At 46.4% G+C, this 20,905-nt stretch overlaps 1 protein-coding gene across 5 annotated transcripts in view; it reads right to left on the reverse strand.

The window, feature by feature from the left end:
- Positions 1–20,905, reverse strand: part of LOC140494513 (cyclic AMP-responsive element-binding protein 3-like protein 3) — a 100,565-nt gene that overhangs the window by 30,763 nt on the left and 48,897 nt on the right. For all 5 annotated transcript variants that reach the window (XM_072593774.1, XM_072593773.1, XM_072593770.1 and 2 more), the window contains 2 exons: positions 3,695–3,983; positions 1,015–1,133 (listed from right to left, as the gene is read on the reverse strand). In XM_072593774.1, the coding sequence (XP_072449875.1) occupies positions 1,015–1,133; positions 3,695–3,983 (408 nt within the window). The remainder of the gene's footprint in view (positions 1–1,014; positions 1,134–3,694; positions 3,984–20,905) is intronic.

Raw genomic sequence — 20,905 nt, forward strand, 5'->3', positions numbered from 1 at the left:
TAGAGATGTACAGTATGGAAAAAGACCCTTTGGTCCAACTCACCAATGCCAACCAGATATTCTACATTAACCTAACCCCATTTGCCAGCACGTGGCCCATATCCCTCTAAACCCTTCCAATTCATGGAGCCATCCAGATGCCTTTTAAATGTTGCAATTATACCAGCTTCCACCACTCCCTCTGGCAGCTCATTCCATACACGTACCACCCTCTGTGTGCAAAAGTCACCCCTTAGGTCCCTTTTAAATCCTTCCCCTCTCACCTTAAACCTATGCCATTTTGTTTTGGACTTCCCTTACCTGGGGAAAAGACCTTGGCTATTCACCCTCTCCATGTCCCTCATGATTTTATAAATCTCTATAAGGTCACCCTTCAGCCTCCAACGCTCCAGGGAAAACAGCCCCAGACTCGTCAGCCTCTCCCTGTAGCTCAAACCCTCCAACCATGGCAACATCCTTGTAACTCTTTTCTGCATCTTTCAAGGTTCACAACATCTTTCCTGTTCCAAGAAGACCAGAATTGAACATAAATATTTATATCTTTATCTAGCATACAATATTTCAAGCTTGAGTTTATTTCCCTATATCATATAATCTCACCTTGGATTGGATGTTTACTAACAGTCCTAAAGTAAAGGGTATTATTTCAGAGTCTCAGTTAAGTGTCCAGATAGATTCAAAATGAACATGCCTGCAGTAAAGACTGTGAATTAGCATGGACTGTTATGACTATAGATTACAGCCCAGATCGTGACTGTTCAACCCATCATGTTTGTACTGGCTCTTTCCTAGATCATTGCCAAACGAATCCCACTGCCCACTGCCTTCTCAAAGCCAATCTCACTGATGACTTCCGTCTGTTAAGTTGTTTCAACCTACAATGTTGTAAATATGATTAATTCCTTACTCAACTCCACTTTAAATCTAAACTGAACAAAAGTTAACTGCAAGAAGTTAAATGATTCCGAGGGTAGAGGAATTCATTCAGAGTAATGTAACCATGTAGTGCCTCACCGTTTCGTTGGTGTTCGAAAGCAGCAGATCTTTGACCGTCAGGGAGAGGAAGTTGTCTGCAGTAGGTTGTGAAGGAATGTTCCGTCCCTCTTCCTGAAACGGTTCCGAGTTCCAGTCATCTGGGAAATGAAACGCAGAAAAGAATACGTTCACATTCCTCGCAGAACTTCGAACAGTCTGACTCAATCTGTATAAATTATTAATATATAACAAACAAATTGCCTTTCTATAGAACCTTTAACATGGCAAAAACATCTCAGACACTGCATTGGAACATTACAGAACAAAATTAACACCATGTCTCATACGGATACATTCGGACAGGTGACTGACCTCTTGCTCATAAAATAAGCGTCAAGGAGGATCTTAAGGCGGCCCAGTGTTTAGCAATACCGCCTCACAGCATCACAGACTCAGGTTTGATTCCACCCTCGGGGACTGTCTATGTCAAGTTTGCACATCCTCCTACAGTCCTCCTTCTTTCTGACTGTAGGGATACTGTGATTCAAGTGGAAAGGGAGGTGTAGAGGGTCAGAATTCTGGGGATAACTGCAAGTGAAGCTCCAGAGGGAACGGGGAATGTGCAAGACAGAGACCTCAGGATAAGGTTGGAGGAGTTTAAAGGAAGAGGGGGGGAGTGAGGTGGCATCTGAACAATTTCAGTCACTGCCTGTCAGGATGGTGGGAGAGTGGCACTTGGTGCAAATCAGTATAAAAGCCACAGTTTTTCTTTTGGTGGGAGATGGGAGGCCAGGCCAGACACCATTACATTGGTCAAGATGTTGAATGCAAAACCAGAAAACGATGGTATTTTCTGCTGTGAAAGAGTAATCAGTTCTAAATACAAATGCAAAGAACCTGGTATGTTCTCTTTTATTCCCTACACTTTCTTTCCCAGGTTACCAAATCATCTCCAATCCAAGGGGAAGTATTCAGTGTGTATGTCTACTGCCACCTAATGGTCTTCTCAAGCAAGGTTGAATGACAGGATACTGGATAAATTTTACTCATTCAATGTTTCAAATGTTATGAACGCTGCCACACACCGTAGAGTCATAGTCAGGCAGCACAGAAACAGAGCCTTTGGTCCAACTCGTCCATGCCAACCAAGTTTCCCAAACTAAGCCAGTCCTATTTGCCTGCATTTGGCTCATTTCCCTCTAAACCTGTCCCAATGTCTTTTCAATGTTGTACATGCACCTACCACTTCCTCGGGCAGTTCACTCCATGTCCAAACCACCCTCTGTGAAAGAGTTCCCCTCATGTCCCTGTTTAAATCTTTCTCCTCTCACCTTAAAAACTATGCCCTCTAGTTTCGAACTCTCCTGGACTAATGAAAATGCCTTTGCTATTCGCTCTATTTATGCGTCTCATGATTTTATAACCCTCTATAAAGGTCACCCCTCAACCGCCTACACTCCAGTGAATAAGGTCGCAATCCACCCAGTCTCTCCTTATAACTCAATCCCTCCAGTCCCATCAACATCCTGGTAAATCGTTTCTGAACCCTGTCCAATTAATAATATCCTTCCTATAGCAGGGTGACCAGACTGTACACAGTACTCCAAAAGGGGCCTCACCAACATCCCGTAAAATCACAACATGTCATCCCAATTCCTATACTCAGAGGTCTGAGAATCAAAGTCAAATGTGCTAAACGCCTTCTTAACCACATTATCTACCTGTGACACAACTCCCAATAGTCAGTGGGAGATTGAGAAGCAAATGTATAAGGAGATCGCTGATAGCTGCAAGATTAACAGAGTTGTAATTGTAGGGGGATTTTAAATTTTCCTACCATTGTCTGGGACTGCCATAGTGTTCAGGGCTTGGATGCCTGAATTTCTCGAGTCATCCAACATTCCCTACATTTACCAGCCTTGACCTTCACCCTAACAGGGGCAGTCTGTCCCTGGACTCTTGTCTCACTTTTGAAGGATTCCCACTTTCCAGCTGTGAACATCTGCCTCCAATCAACTTTTCAAAACTGGCCTTCCTCCAATTTAGAACTCTCACTTTTACATCGGGTCTATCCTTTTCCATTACTATCTTAAAATTAATTGAATTATGATCACTTGCCCCAAAGTGCTCCCCCAACTGACACCTCAGTCACTTGCCCTGCCTTGTTTCCCAAGAGTAGCTTCTTTTCCCAACTGCATCAGCCTTAAACTGATCCCATTTCTCATTGTTTCCAATCTAGCTAACCAGCACATCTTCGGACTGTGGGAGGAAATCCTTGCAGAGACGGGGCGGATGTGCAAACTCGACACAGTCGCCTGAGGTTGGAATTGGACACAAGCCCCTGGACGCTGTGAGGTAGCAGTGCTGGCCACTGAGGCACTTTGCCACCCTTGAGGGGGGAGGAGAAATAATAAAGGAGAGGGGAATGGCTTGAAATGAGTTTCGAAGTCGCACAGAATGAGCTCTTCATGATCACTTCCATGTTTGAAACCAGGGGAAGTACAAGGATCAGCACACTGCATTCCGACAGGGATATGGGACTGATTGCCGGGGATTAGAAAACTAGTTTGAAAAATTATGGAGAATATAAGCTGAGGGAATTCCTCTTCAAACCCCATCCATTCCCTCTAAATATCACCTCCTCCTCACCCCCAACAGCCCTCTCCAGCGCCCTCTCCACCACCGCCAACCCGACAGGGGTCAAAGTTCACCCTCTTACCAAAGCCAAGGGAAATCTCTGCCCCGTGGATGCCCAGCTCTGGGACTCTCAGGCCAGTAGCCCAGCAGCTGGGTTCTGGCCTGGGCTGAAATGGTGGCTCATTGTGCACAGCTTCCATATTATGGGGGCTGCTGGACATGACGCAGTGCTGGGGACTGTCCAGCTGGTCTGAGAGGTGGTCTTCCGATATCCCGCTGTCACTGCCGGCTGAGGACCAGAGCGGGGAGGCAGGAACCGCATCGGCCAGGATTGAAGACAGAAACTCCTCATTGCAGCTGCCGCTGTGGATCTGAGGGGCAATGAAGGAACACTGAGTTAGTGACAGCCGAAGAGAATCCCATTAATATTGTCTCCACTGAAACAAGGGAGGGTGGTGAGAGGTGACAGAGCTCTGTGGGTGTGTGAGAGTGACCCAGGACTCTAACGCCCAGCTGGTGAGTCAGTCAGGCCTACAATACCCAGCACAGGGTAGTTCAGGGTCATAATGGACACTGTGTAGCTCAATTAGGACTACAGTGGAGGGGATGGATTGGGCAACATTGCCCTGTGTGGTACTGAGTTGGGGTAACAATAAGCTGTATATGGAAACAATGGGATCAAGGTCATGATGCAATGTGTGGGGAATGCACTGGGTTAAGATTGGGTCAGGATTACAATTATCTGTGGAGGATGACATCGGGTTACCAGTGCATCAGGGTTATGACGCTCTGTGTGGGAATAACGCTGTGATACAGTTGGATCAGGGTTACGATGCACTGTGTGGATATAACGCTGTGACACAATTGGACCAGGGTTACGATGTACTGTGTGAGAATAACGCTGTGTTACGATTGGATCAGGGTTCCGACGCTCTGTCTGGGAATAACGCTTTGATACAATTGGATCAGGGTTACGACTCTCGGTCTGGGAATAACGCTGTGATACAGTTGGATCAGGGTTACGATGCGCTGTGTGGGAATAACGCTGTGATACAATTGGATCAGGGTTACGATGCTCTGTGTGCGAATAACACAGTGATACAATTGGATCAGGATTACGACGCTCTGTATGGGAAGTACGCTGTGATACAATTGGATGAGGGTTAGGGTGCGCTGTGTGGGATTAATGCTGTGATACAATTGGAGCAGGGTTATGATACTCTGCGTGGGAATAACGCCGTGATACATTTGGACAAAGGTTACGATGCTCTGTGTGGGACTAACTCTGTGATACAATTGGATCAGGGTTACGATGCTCTGGGTGGGAATAACGCTGTGTTACAATTGGATCAGGGTTACGATGCTCTGTGTGGGAATAACGCTGTGTTACAATTGGACAAAGGTTACGATGCTCTGTGTGGGACTAACTCTGTGATAAAATTGGATCAGGGTTACGATGCTCTGTGTGGGAATAATGCTGTGTTACAATTGGATCAGGGTTACCATGCTCTGTGTGGGAATAACGCTGTGTTACAATTGGATCAGGGTTAGGATGCGCTGTGTGGGACTAACGCTGTGATCCAATTGGATCAGGGCTATGATACTCTGTGTGGGAATAATGCTGTGTTACAATTGGATCAGGGTTACGATGCTCTGTGTGGGAATAACGCTGTGTTACAATTGGATCAGGGTTAGGATGCGCTGTGTGGGACTAACGCTGTGATCCAATTGGATCAGGGCTATGATACTCTGTGTGGGAATAACGCCGTGATACAATTAGAACAGGCTTACGACGCTCTGTGTGAGAATAACGCTGTGATACAATTGGGTCAGGGTTACGACGCTCTGTGTGGGAAGCACGCTGTGATACAATTGGATCAGGGTTACGATGCTCTGGGTGGGAATAACGCTGTGTTACAATTGGATCAGGGTTAGGATGCGCTGTGTGGGACTAACGCTGTGATCCAATTGGATCAGGGCTATGATACTCTGTGTGGGAATAACGCCGTGATACAATTAGAACAGGCTTACGACGCTCTGTGTGAGAATAACGCTGTGATACAATTGGGTCAGGGTTACGACGCTCTGTGTGGGAAGCACGCTGTGATACAATTGGATCAGGGTTACGATGCTCTGGGTGGGAATAACGCTGTGTTACAATTGGATCAGGGTTACGATGTGCTGTGTGGGAATAACGCTGTAATACAATTAGACAAAGGTTACGATGCTCTGTGTGGGAATATCGCTGTGATACAATTGGATCAGGGTTACGACGCTCTGTCTGGGAATAACGCTGTGATACAATTGGATCAGGGTTACGATGCTCTGTGTGGGAATATCGCTGTGATACAATTGGATCAGGGTTACGACGCTCTGTCTGGGAATAACGCTGTGATAAAATTGGATCAGGGTTACGATGCTCTGTGTGGGAATAATGCTGTGTTACAATTGGATCAGGGTTACCATGCTCTGTGTGGGAATAACGCTGTGATACAATTGGATCAGGGTTACGATGCTCTGTGTGGGAATAATGCTGTGTTACAATTGGATCAGGGTTACAATGCTTTGTGTGGGAATAACGCTGTAATACAATAGGATCAGGGTTACGATGCACTGTGTGGGAAGTACGCTGTGATACAATTGGATGAGGGTTAGGATGCGCTGTGTGGGACTAACGCTGTGATCCAATTGGATCAGGGCTATGATACTCTGTGTGGGAATAACGCCGTGATACAATTAGAACAGGCTTACGACGCTCTGTGTGAGAATAACGCTGTGATACAATTGGGTCAGGGTTACAACGCTCTGTGTGGGAAGCACGCTGTGATACAATTGGATCAGGGTTACGATGCTCTGGGTGGGAATAACACTGTGATACAATTGGATCAGGGATACGGTGCTCTGGGTGGGACTAATTCTGTGATACAATTGGATCAGGGTTACGATGCGCTGTGTGGGAATATCGCTGTGATACATTTGGACAAAGGTTACGATGCTCTGTGTGGGACTATCTCTGTGATACAATTGGATCAGGGTTACGATGCTCTGGGTGGGAATAATGCTGTGATACAATTGGGTTGGGGTTACAATACTCTATGTGGGAATAACTCTGTGATACAATTGGATCAGTGTTACGATGTGCTGTGTGGGAATAACGCTGTGATACAGTTGGATCAGGGTTACGATGCTCTGTGTGGGAATAATGCTGTGATACAATTGGATCAGGGTTACGACGCTCTGTCTGGGAATAACGCTGTGATACAATTGGACGAAGGTTACAATGCTCTGTGTGGGAATAATGCTGTGATACAATTGGATCAGGGTTATGATGTAACACGTTTGAGGTGAGGGATGCCATGGTCGTCCCTGCTGATTACACTTGCAGGAAGTGCACCCATCTCCAGCTCCTCCAAGACCGTGTTAGGGAACTGGAGCTGGAGTTGGATGAACTTAGGATCATTCGAGAGGCAGAGGGGGTCATAGATCGGAGCTTTAGGGAAGTAGTAACTCCAACGATTGCAGACAGGTGGGTGACAGTGAGGGGGACTGGGAGGAAGCAGCCAGTGCAGGGACCCCCTGCGGCCGTTCCCCTCAAGAACAAGTATACCGTTTTGGATACTTGTGGGGGGGGGGGGGGGGGGGGGGGGTGAGCGGGGGAACTTACCAGGGGTAAGCAAAGTAAGTAACTCCCCGCCAGAGTTAGAACAAACAGAGTTGTCTCTGGTTTGTTACCTGTGCCACATGACAGAGAGTCGAGGAATAGGGAGAGAGAAAAGTTTAATGCGTGGCTACAGGGATGGTGCAGGAGGGAGGGATTCCGGTTTCTGGATAACTGGGGTTCTTTCTGGGGAAGGTGGGGCCTCTATAAACAGGATGGTCTACACCTAAACCTGAGGGGCACCAGTATATTTGGCGGGAGGTTTGCTCGTGCTCTTGGCGGGGAGGGGGGGGGGGGTTTAAACTAACTCTGCAGGGGCATGGGAACCTAGACTGTAGCTTTAGGGCGCAGGACCTGGAGTGTAGGGAGGTTAGGAACATGGCATCAATCTCAAAGGAGGGTGCCTGTAAACAGGAAAGTGGCTTGAAGTGTGTATACTTCAATGCAAGAAGTTTACGAAATAAGGTAGGTGAACTTGCAGCGTGGGTTAGTACCTGGGATTTCGATGTTGTGGCTATTACGGAGACATGGGTAGAGCAGGGACTGGATTGGCTGTTGCAGGTTCAGAGGTGGGAGTAAAAGGGGGGGGGTGTGGCATTGCTTGTCAAAGATAGTATTACAGCAGTGGAAAGGACGATGGATGAAGACTCGCCATCTGAGGTAGTTTGGGCTGAGGTTAGGAATAGAAAAGGTGAGGTCACCCTGTTAGGAGTTTTCTACAGGCCTCCTAATAGTCCTAGAGATGTAGAAGAAAGGATTGCGAGGATGATTCAGGAGAAGAGTGAAAGTAATAGGGTGGTTGTTATGGGGGGCTTTAACTTTCCTGATATTGATTGGGAATAGGTCCAGTCAAGGATAGTAGTGGGAAGTTGCGTGTGGAGGCTGAAGAGATTGGGGAGACACTGAATGAATACTTTTCGGCAGTATTCACTCAGGAACAGGACATTGTTGCTGATGTGAATACTGGGTCACAATTAATTAGAATGGATGGCTTGAGGTATGTAGGGAAGAGGTGTTGGAAACTCTGCAAAGGGTGAAAATAGATAAGTCCCCTGGGCCTGATGGCATGTATCCCACGATTCTCTGGGAAGCAAGGGAGGAGATTGCAGAGCCATTGGCCTTGATTTTTATGTCCTCGTTGTCTTCAGGAATAGTGCCAGAAGACTGGAGGACAGCAAATGTGGTTCCCTTGTTCAAGAAGGGGAGTAGGGATAACCCTAGTAACTATAGGCCGGTGAGTCTCACTTCTGTTGTGGGCAAAGTCTTAGAGAGAATTGTAAGGGATAGGATTTATGAACATCTGGATAGGAATAATGTGATCAAGGATAGTCAGCATGGTTTTGTGAAGGGCAGGTCGTGCCTCACAAACCTTATTGAATTCTTTGAGAAGATAACTAAGGAGGTGGACGAGGGGAAAGCGGTAGATGCGGTGTATATGGATTTTAGTAAGGCATTTGATAAGGTTCCCCATGGTAGGCTACTGCAAAAAATACGGAGGTATGGCATTGAGGGTGAGTTGGAGGTTTGGATTAGGAATTGGCTGGCTGGAAGAAGACAGAGGGTAGTAGTTGATGGTAAAGGTTCATCTTGGAGTGCAGTTACTAGCGGTGTTCCGCAAGAATCTGTTTTGGGACCATTGCTGTTTGTCATTTTTATAAATGACCTGGAGGAGGGGCTAGAAGGTTGGGTGAGCAAGTTTGCGGATGACACGAAAGTTGGTGGAGTTGTGGACAGCGAAGAAGGATGTGGCAGGTTACAGCGGGATATAGATAAGCTGCAGAGCTGGGCAGAAAGGTGGCAAATGGAGTTCAATGTAGCTAAGTGTGAGGTGATTCACTTTGGTAAGAGTAACAAAAAGATGGGGTACTGGGCTAATGGTCGGATACTTGGTAGTGTGGATGAGCAGAGGGATCTTGGTGTCCATGTACACAGATCTCTGAAAGTTGCCACCCAGGTAAATAGTGCGGTGAAGAAGGCATATGGCGTACTGGCTTTTATTGGTAGAGGAATTGAGTTCCGGAGTCCTGAGGTCATGTTGCAGTTGTATAAGACTCTGGTGCGGCCGCATCTGGAGTATTGTGTGCGGTTTTGGTCGCCATGCTATAGGAAGGATGTGGAGGCACTGGAACGGGTGCAGAGGAGGTTTACCAGGATGTTGCCTGGTACGGTAGGAAGATCGTCTGAGGAAAGGCTGAGGCACTTGGGGCTGTTTTCATTGGAGAAAAGAAGGTTTAGGGGTGACTTGATAGAAGTGTACAAGATGATTAGGGGTTTAGATAGGGTTGACCATGAGAACCTTTTTCCACGTATGGAGTCAGCTATTACGAGGGGGCATAGCTTTAAATTAAGGGGTGGTAGGTATAGGACAGATGTTAGGGGTAGATTCTTTACTCAGCGAGTCGTGAGTTCATGGAATGCCCTGCCAGTAGCAGTGGTGGACTCTCCCTCTTTATGGGCATTTAAACGGGCATTGGATAGGCATATGGAGGATAGTGGGCTAGTGTAGGTTAGGTGGGCACGGATTGGCGCAACATCGAAGGCCAAAACGCCTGTACTGGGCTGTATTGTTCTATGTTCGATGTTCTATGATGTGCTGTGTGGGAATAACTCTGTGATATAATTGGACGAGGGTTACGTTGTTCTGTGTGGGACGAACTCTGTGATACAATTGGATCAGGGTTACGATGCACTGTGTGGGAATAACTGTGATACAATTGGACAAGGGATACGATGCGCTGTGTGGGAATAACTCTGTGATACAATTGGACGAGGGTTACGATGCACTGTGTGGGAATAAGTCTGTGATACAATTGGATGAGGGTTATGATGAGTTGTGAGGGAATAACGCTGTGATACAATTGACAAAGGTTATGATGGTCTGCGTGGGAATAACTCTGTGATATAATTGGATGAGGGTTATGATGTGTTGTGTGGGAATAATGCTGTGATACAATTGGGTCAGGGTTACGATGCTCTCTGTGGGAATAACGCTGTGATACAATTGGACGAGGGTTACGATGCTCTGTGTGGGAATAATGCTGTGATACAATTGGACGAAGGTTACAATGCTCTGTGTGGGAACAACGCTGTGGTACAATTGGATCAGGGTTACGACGCTCTGTCTGGGAATTATGCTGTGATTCAATTGGATCATGGTTACGATGCTGTGTGTGGGAATAACGCTGTAATACAAGTGGATCAGGGCTTCGATACTCTGTGTGGGAATAACGCTGTGATACAATTGGATCATGGTTACGATGCTCTGTGTGGGAATAACTCTGTGATACAATTGGACTAAGGTTACGATGCTCTGTGTGGGACTAACTCTGTGATACAATTGGATCAGGGTTACGATGTGCTGCGTGGGACTAACGCTGTCATACAATTGGATCAGGGTTATGATGCTCTGTGTGGGAATAACGCTGTCATAGACTTGGGTCGGGGATACGATGCTCTCTGTGGGACTAATGCTGTGATACAATTGGATAAGGCTTACGACGCTCTGTGTGGGAATAACTCTGTGATACAATTGGATCAGGGTTACAATGCGCTCTGCGGGAATAACGCTGTGATACAATTGGATGAGGGCTACGATGCTCTCTGTGGGAATAACGCTGTGATACAATTGGATGAGGGTTAGGATGCGCTGTGTGGGAATAACTCTGTGATACAACTGGATCATGGTTACGATGCTCTGTGTGGGAATAACGCTATGATACAATTGGACGAATGTTACGATGTTCTGTGTGGGACTAACTGTGATACAATTGGATCAGGGTTACAATGCGCTCTGTGGGACTAATGCTGTGATACAATTGGATAAGGCTTACGACGCTCTGTGTGGGAATAACTCTGTGATACAATTGGATCAGGGTTACAATGCGCTCTGCGGGAATAACGCTGTGATACAATTGGATGAGGGTTACGATGCTCTCTGTGGGAATAACGCTGTGATACAATTGGATGAGAGTTAGGATGCGCTGTGTGGGAATAACTCTGTGATACAACTGGATCATGGTTACGATGCTCTGTGTGGGAATAACGCTATGATACAATTGGACGAATGTTACGATGTTCTGTGTGGGACTAACTGTGATACAATTGGATCAGGGTTACAATGCGCTCTGTGGGAATAATGCTGTGATACAATTGGATCAGGGTTACGATGTGCTCTGTGGGAATAACGCTGTGATACAATTGGATCAGGGTTACGATTCTCTGTGTGGGAATAACGCAGTGATACAATTGGATTGGGGTTACGATGCTTTGTATGGGAATTACGCTGTGATTCAATTGGATCAGGGTTACGATGCTCTGTGTGGGAATAACACTGTGATACAATTGGATGAGGGTTACGATGTGTTGTGTGGGAATAACTCTGTGATACAATTGGATCAGGGTTAGGATGCGCTGTGTGGGACTAACGCTGTGATCCAATTGGATCAGGGCTATGATACTCTGTGTGGGAATAATGCTGTGTTACAATTGGATCAGGGTTACGATGCTCTGTGTGGGAATAACGCTGTGTTACAATTGGATCAGGGTTAGGATGCGCTGTGTGGGACTAACGCTGTGATCCAATTGGATCAGGGCTATGATACTCTGTGTGGGAATAACGCCGTGATACAATTAGAACAGGCTTACGACGCTCTGTGTGAGAATAACGCTGTGATACAATTGGGTCAGGGTTACGACGCTCTGTGTGGGAAGCACGCTGTGATACAATTGGATCAGGGTTACGATGCTCTGGGTGGGAATAACGCTGTGTTACAATTGGATCAGGGTTACGATGTGCTGTGTGGGAATAACGCTGTAATACAATTAGACAAAGGTTACGATGCTCTGTGTGGGAATATCGCTGTGATACAATTGGATCAGGGTTACGACGCTCTGTCTGGGAATAACGCTGTGATACAATTGGATCAGGGTTACGATGCTCTGTGTGGGAATATCGCTGTGATACAATTGGATCAGGGTTACGACGCTCTGTCTGGGAATAACGCTGTGATAAAATTGGATCAGGGTTACGATGCTCTGTGTGGGAATAATGCTGTGTTACAATTGGATCAGGGTTACCATGCTCTGTGTGGGAATAACGCTGTGATACAATTGGATCAGGGTTACGATGCTCTGTGTGGGAATAATGCTGTGTTACAATTGGATCAGGGTTACAATGCTTTGTGTGGGAATAACGCTGTAATACAATAGGATCAGGGTTACGATGCACTGTGTGGGAAGTACGCTGTGATACAATTGGATGAGGGTTAGGATGCGCTGTGTGGGACTAACGCTGTGATCCAATTGGATCAGGGCTATGATACTCTGTGTGGGAATAACGCCGTGATACAATTAGAACAGGCTTACGACGCTCTGTGTGAGAATAACGCTGTGATACAATTGGGTCAGGGTTACAACGCTCTGTGTGGGAAGCACGCTGTGATACAATTGGATCAGGGTTACGATGCTCTGGGTGGGAATAACACTGTGATACAATTGGATCAGGGATACGGTGCTCTGGGTGGGACTAATTCTGTGATACAATTGGATCAGGGTTACGATGCGCTGTGTGGGAATATCGCTGTGATACATTTGGACAAAGGTTACGATGCTCTGTGTGGGACTATCTCTGTGATACAATTGGATCAGGGTTACGATGCTCTGGGTGGGAATAATGCTGTGATACAATTGGGTTGGGGTTACAATACTCTATGTGGGAATAACTCTGTGATACAATTGGATCAGGGTTACGATGTGCTGTGTGGGAATAACGCTGTGATACAATTGGATCAGGGTTACGATGCTCTGGGTGGGAATAACGCTGTGTTACAATTGGATCAGGGTTACGATGTGCTGTGTGGGAATAACGCTGTAATACAATTAGACAAAGGTTACGATGCTCTGTGTGGGAATATCGCTGTGATACAATTGGATCAGGGTTACGACGCTCTGTCTGGGAATAACGCTGTGATACAATTGGATCAGGGTTACGATGCTCTGTGTGGGAATATCGCTGTGATACAATTGGATCAGGGTTACGACGCTCTGTCTGGGAATAACGCTGTGATAAAATTGGATCAGGGTTACGATGCTCTGTGTGGGAATAATGCTGTGTTACAATTGGATCAGGGTTACCATGCTCTGTGTGGGAATAACGCTGTGATACAATTGGATCAGGGTTACGATGCTCTGTGTGGGAATAATGCTGTGTTACAATTGGACCAGGGTTACAATGCTTTGTGTGGGAATAACGCTGTAATACAATAGGATCAGGGTTACGATGCACTGTGTGGGAAGTACGCTGTGATACAATTGGATGAGGGTTAGGATGCGCTGTGTGGGACTAACGCTGTGATCCAATTGGATCAGGGCTATGATACTCTGTGTGGGAATAACGCCGTGATACAATTAGAACAGGCTTACGACGCTCTGTGTGAGAATAACGCTGTGATACAATTGGGTCAGGGTTACAACGCTCTGTGTGGGAAGCACGCTGTGATACAATTGGATCAGGGTTACGATGCTCTGGGTGGGAATAACACTGTGATACAATTGGATCAGGGATACAGTGCTCTGGGTGGGACTAATTCTGTGATACAATTGGATCAGGGTTACGATGCGCTGTGTGGGAATATCGCTGTGATACATTTGGACAAAGGTTACGATGCTCTGTGTGGGACTATCTCTGTGATACAATTGGATCAGGGTTACGATGCTCTGGGTGGGAATAATGCTGTGATACAATTGGGTTGGGGTTACAATACTCTATGTGGGAATAACTCTGTGATACAATTGGATCAGTGTTACGATGTGCTGTGTGGGAATAACGCTGTGATACAGTTGGATCAGGGTTACGATGCTCTGTGTGGGAATAATGCTGTGATACAATTGGATCAGGGTTACGACGCTCTGTCTGGGAATAACGCTGTGATACAATTGGACGAAGGTTACAATGCTCTGTGTGGGAATAATGCTGTGATACAATTGGATCAGGGTTATGATGTAACACGTTTGAGGTGAGGGATGCCATGGTCGTCCCTGCTGATTACACTTGCAGGAAGTGCACCCATCTCCAGCTCCTCCAAGACCGTGTTAGGGAACTGGAGCTGGAGTTGGATGAACTTAGGATCATTCGAGAGGCAGAGGGGGTCATAGATCGGAGCTTTAGGGAAGTAGTAACTCCAACGATTGCAGACAGGTGGGTGACAGTGAGGGGGACTGGGAGGAAGCAGCCAGTGCAGGGACCCCCTGCGGCCGTTCCCCTCAAGAACAAGTATACCGTTTTGGATACTTGTGGGGGGGGGGGGGGGGGGGGGGGGGGTGAGCGGGGGAACTTACCAGGGGTAAGCAAAGTAAGTAACTCCCCGCCAGAGTTAGAACAAACAGAGTTGTCTCTGGTTTGTTACCTGTGCCACATGACAGAGAGTCGAGGAATAGGGAGAGAGAAAAGTTTAATGCGTGGCTACAGGGATGGTGCAGGAGGGAGGGATTCCGGTTTCTGGATAACTGGGGTTCTTTCTGGGGAAGGTGGGGCCTCTATAAACAGGATGGTCTACACCTAAACCTGAGGGGCACCAGTATATTTGGCGGGAGGTTTGCTCGTGCTCTTGGCGGGGAGGGGGGGGGGGGGTTTAAACTAACTCTGCAGGGGCATGGGAACCTAGACTGTAGCTTTAGGGCGCAGGACCTGGAGTGTAGGGAGGTTAGGAACATGGCATCAATCTCAAAGGAGGGTGCCTGTAAACAGGAAAGTGGCTTGAAGTGTGTATACTTCAATGCAAGAAGTTTACGAAATAAGGTAGGTGAACTTGCAGCGTGGGTTAGTACCTGGGATTTCGATGTTGTGGCTATTACGGAGACATGGGTAGAGCAGGGACTGGATTGGCTGTTGCAGGTTCAGAGGTGGGAGTAAAAGAGGGGGGGGTGTGGCATTGCTTGTCAAAGATAGTATTACAGCAGTGGAAAGGACGATGGATGAAGACTCGCCATCTGAGGTAGTTTGGGCTGAGGTTAGGAATAGAAAAGGTGAGGTCACCCTGTTAGGAGTTTTCTACAGGCCTCCTAATAGTCCTAGAGATGTAGAAGAAAGGATTGCGAGGATGATTCAGGAGAAGAGTGAAAGTAATAGGGTGGTTGTTATGGGGGGCTTTAACTTTCCTGATATTGATTGGGAATAGGTCCAGTCAAGGATAGTAGTGGGAAGTTGCGTGTGGAGGCTGAAGAGATTGGGGAGACACTGAATGAATACTTTTCGGCAGTATTCACTCAGGAACAGGACATTGTTGCTGATGTGAATACTGGGTCACAATTAATTAGAATGGATGGCTTGAGGTATGTAGGGAAGAGGTGTTGGAAACTCTGCAAAGGGTGAAAATAGATAAGTCCCCTGGGCCTGATGGCATGTATCCCACGATTCTCTGGGAAGCAAGGGAGGAGATTGCAGAGCCATTGGCCTTGATTTTTATGTCCTCGTTGTCTTCAGGAATAGTGCCAGAAGACTGGAGGACAGCAAATGTGGTTCCCTTGTTCAAGAAGGGGAGTAGGGATAACCCTAGTAACTATAGGCCGGTGAGTCTCACTTCTGTTGTGGGCAAAGTCTTAGAGAGAATTGTAAGGGATAGGATTTATGAACATCTGGATAGGAATAATGTGATCAAGGATAGTCAGCATGGTTTTGTGAAGGGCAGGTCGTGCCTCACAAACCTTATTGAATTCTTTGAGAAGATAACTAAGGAGGTGGACGAGGGGAAAGCGGTAGATGCGGTGTATATGGATTTTAGTAAGGCATTTGATAAGGTTCCCCATGGTAGGCTACTGCAAAAAATACGGAGGTATGGCATTGAGGGTGAGTTGGAGGTTTGGATTAGGAATTGGCTGGCTGGAAGAAGACAGAGGGTAGTAGTTGATGGTAAAGGTTCATCTTGGAGTGCAGTTACTAGCGGTGTTCCGCAAGAATCTGTTTTGGGACCATTGCTGTTTGTCATTTTTATAAATGACCTGGAGGAGGGGCTAGAAGGTTGGGTGAGCAAGTTTGCGGATGACACGAAAGTTGGTGGAGTTGTGGACAGCGAAGAAGGATGTGGCAGGTTACAGCGGGATATAGATAAGCTGCAGAGCTGGGCAGAAAGGTGGCAAATGGAGTTCAATGTAGCTAAGTGTGAGGTGATTCACTTTGGTAAGAGTAACAAAAAGATGGGGTACTGGGCTAATGGTCGGATACTTGGTAGTGTGGATGAGCAGAGGGATCTTGGTGTCCATGTACACAGATCTCTGAAAGTTGCCACCCAGGTAAATAGTGCGGTGAAGAAGGCATATGGCGTACTGGCTTTTATTGGTAGAGGAATTGAGTTCCGGAGTCCTGAGGTCATGTTGCAGTTGTATAAGACTCTGGTGCGGCCGCATCTGGAGTATTGTGTGCGGTTTTGGTCGCCATGCTATAGGAAGGATGTGGAGGCACTGGAACGGGTGCAGAGGAGGTTTACCAGGATGTTGCCTGGTACGGTAGGAAGATCGTCTGAGGAAAGGCTGAGGCACTTGGGGCTGTTTTCATTGGAGAAAAGAAGGTTTAGGGGTGACTTGATAGAAGTGTACAAGATGATTAGGGGTTTAGATAGGGTTGACCATGAGAACCTTTTTCCACGTATGGAGTCAGCTATTACGAGGGGGCATAGCTTTAAATTAAGGGGTGGTAGGTATAGGACAGATGTTAGGGGTAGATTCTTTACTCAGCGAGTCGTGAGTTCATGGAATGCCCTGCCAGTAGCAGTGGTGGACTCTCCCTCTTTATGGGCATTTAAACGGGCATTGGATAGGCATATGGAGGATAGTGGGCTAGTGTAGGTTAGGTGGGCACGGATCGGCGCAACATCGAAGGCCAAAACGCCTGTACTGGGCTGTATTGTTCGATGTTCTATGATGTGCTGTGTGGGAATAACTCTGTGATATAATTGGACGAGGGTTACGTTGTTCTGTGTGGGACGAACTCTGTGATACAATTGGATCAGGGTTACGATGCACTGTGTGGGAATAACTGTGATACAATTGGACAAGGGATACGATGCGCTGTGTGGGAATAACTCTGTGATACAATTGGACGAGGGTTACGATGCACTGTGTGGGAATAAGTCTGTGATACAATTGGATGAGGGTTATGATGAGTTGTGAGGGAATAACGCTGTGATACAATTGACAAAGGTTATGATGGTCTGCGTGGGAATAACTCTGTGATATAATTGGATGAGGGTTATGATGTGTTGTGTGGGAATAATGCTGTGATACAATTGGGTCAGGGTTACGATGCTCTCTGTGGGAATAACGCTGTGATACAATTGGACGAGGGTTACGATGCTCTGTGTGGGAATAATGCTGTGATACAATTGGACGAAGGTTACAATGCTCTGTGTGGGAACAACGCTGTGGTACAATTGGATCAGGGTTACGACGCTCTGTCTGGGAATTATGCTGTGATTCAATTGGATCATGGTTACGATGCTGTGTGTGGGAATAACGCTGTAATACAAGTGGATCAGGGCTTCGATACTCTGTGTGGGAATAACGCTGTGATACAATTGGATCATGGTTACGATGCTCTGTGTGGGAATAACTCTGTGATACAATTGGATCAAGGTTACGATGCTCTGTGTGGGACTAACTCTGTGATACAATTGGATCAGGGTTACGATGTGCTGCGTGGGACTAACGCTGTCATACAATTGGATCAGGGTTATGATGCTCTGTGTGGGAATAACGCTGTCATAGACTTGGGTCGGGGATACGATGCTCTCTGTGGGACTAATGCTGTGATACAATTGGATAAGGCTTACGACGCTCTGTGTGGGAATAACTCTGTGATACAATTGGATCAGGGTTACAATGCGCTCTGCGGGAATAACGCTGTGATACAATTGGATGAGGGCTACGATGCTCTCTGTGGGAATAACGCTGTGATACAATTGGATGAGGGTTAGGATGCGCTGTGTGGGAATAACTCTGTGATACAACTGGATCATGGTTACGATGCTCTGTGTGGGAATAACGCTATGATACAATTGGACGAATGTTACGATGTTCTGTGTGGGACTAACTGTGATACAATTGGATCAGGGTTACAATGCGCTCTGTGGGACTAATGCTGTGATACAATTGGATAAGGCTTACGACGCTCTGTGTGGGAATAACTCTGTGATACAACTGGATCATGGTTACGATGCTCTGTGTGGGAATAACGCTATGATACAATTGGACGAATGTTACGATGTTCTGTGTGGGACTAACTGTGATACAATTGGATCAGGGTTACAATGCGCTCTGTGGGAATAATGCTGTGATACAATTGGATCAGGGTTACGATGTGCTCTGTGGGAATAACGCTGTGATACAATTGGATCAGGGTTACGATTCTCTGTGTGGGAATAACGCTGTGATACAATTGGATCGGGGTTACGATGCTTTGTATGGGAATTACGCTGTGATTCAATTGGATCAGGGTTACGATGCTCTGTGTGGGAATAACACTGTGATACAATTGGATGAGGGTTACGATGTGTTGTGTGGGAATAACTCTGTGATACAATTGGATCAGGGTTATGATGCGCTGAGTGGGAATAGCTCTGTGATAGAATAGGATCAGGGTTACGATGCTCTGTGTGGGAATAACTCTGTGATACAATTGGATGAGGGTTACGATTCTCTGTGTGGGAATAACACTGTGATACAATTGGATGAGGGTTACGATGTGTTGTGTGGGAATAACTCTGTGATACAATTGGATCAGGGTTATGATGCGCTGAGTGGGAATAGCTCTGTGATAGAATAGGATCAGGGTTACGATGCTCTGTGTGGGAATAACTCTGTGATACAATTGGATGAGGGTTACGATTCTCTGTGTGGGAATAACGCTGTGATACAATTGGATGAGGGTTATGATGTGCTGTGTGGGAATAAAGCTGTGATACAATTGGATCAGGCTTACAATGCTCTGTATGGGAATTACGCTGTGATTCAATTGGATCAGGGTTACGATGCTTTGTATGGGAATTACGCTGTGATTCAATTGGATCAGGGTTACGATGCTCTGTGTGGGAATAACACTGTGATACAATTGGATGAGGGTTACGATGTGTTGTGTGGGAATAACTCTGTGATACAATTGGATCAGGGTTATGATGCGCTGAGTGGGAATAGCTCTGTGATAGAATAGGATCAGGGTTACGATGCTCTGTGTGGGAATAACTCTGTGATACAATTGGATGAGGGTTACGATTCTCTGTGTGGGAATAACACTGTGATACAATTGGATGAGGGTTACGATGTGTTGTGTGGGAATAACTCTGTGATACAATTGGATCAGGGTTATGATGCGCTGAGTGGGAATAGCTCTGTGATAGAATAGGATCAGGGTTACGATGCTCTGTGTGGGAATAACTCTGTGATACAATTGGATGAGGGTTACGATTCTCTGTGTGGGAATAACGCTGTGATACAATTGGATGAGGGTTATGATGTGCTGTGTGGGAATAAAGCTGTGATACAATTGGATCAGGCTTACAATGCTCTGTATGGGAATTACGCTGTGATTCAATTGGATCAGGGTTACGATGCTCTGTATGGGAATTACGCTGTGATTCAATTGGATCAGGGTTACGATGCTCTCTGTGGGACTAACACTGTGATACAATTGGATCAGGGTTACGATGCTGCGTGGGTGAATAATGCTATGATACAATTGGGTCGGGGTTACGATGCTCTGTGTGGGAATAACGCTGTGATACAATTGGATCAGGGTTACGATGCTCTGTGTGGGAATAATGCTGTGATACAATTGGATGAGGGTTAGGATTCGCTGTGTGGGAATAACGCTGTGATACACTTGGATGAGGGTTACGATGGGCTGTGTGGGAATAACTCTGTGATACAATTGGAGCAGGGTTACGATGCACTGTGTGGGAATAACGCTGTGATAGACTAGGGTCGGTGTCACAATGCTCTATGTGGGACTAATGCTGTGATACAATTGGTTCAGGGTTACGATGCTCTGTGTGGGAATAATGCTGTGATACAATTGGATCAGCGTTACGATGCTGTGTGGGGGGAATAATGCTGTGATACAATTGGGTTGGGGTTACGATGCTCTGTGTGAGAATAACGCTGAGATACAATTGGATCAGGGTTACGATGCTCTGTGTGGGAATAATGCTGTGATACACTTGGGTTGGGGTTAAGATGATCTGTGTGGGACTAACTCTGTGATACAATTGGATCAGGGTTACGATGTGCTGTGTGGGACGAACTCTGTGATACAATTGGATCAGGGTTACGATGCTCTGTGTGGGAATAATGCTGTGATACAAATGGATCAGGGTTACGATGCTGTGTGGGGGGAATAATGCTGTGATACAAATGGATCAGGGTTACGATGCTGTGTGGGGGGAATAATGCTGTGATACAAATGGATCAGGGTTACGATGCTCTGTGTGGGAATAATGCTGTGATACAAATGGATCAGGGTTATGATGAGCTGTGTGGGAATAACGCTGTGATAGACTTGGGTCGGTGTTAAGATGCTCTGTGTGGGAATAACGCCATGTTACAATTGGGCCAGTGTTACAATGCCCTGTGCGTGATGACACTGGGTTACAA

The sequence above is a fragment of the Chiloscyllium punctatum genome, chromosome 24 (assembly GCF_047496795.1).
Source record: "Chiloscyllium punctatum isolate Juve2018m chromosome 24, sChiPun1.3, whole genome shotgun sequence".
NCBI lineage: Eukaryota > Metazoa > Chordata > Chondrichthyes > Orectolobiformes > Hemiscylliidae > Chiloscyllium > Chiloscyllium punctatum.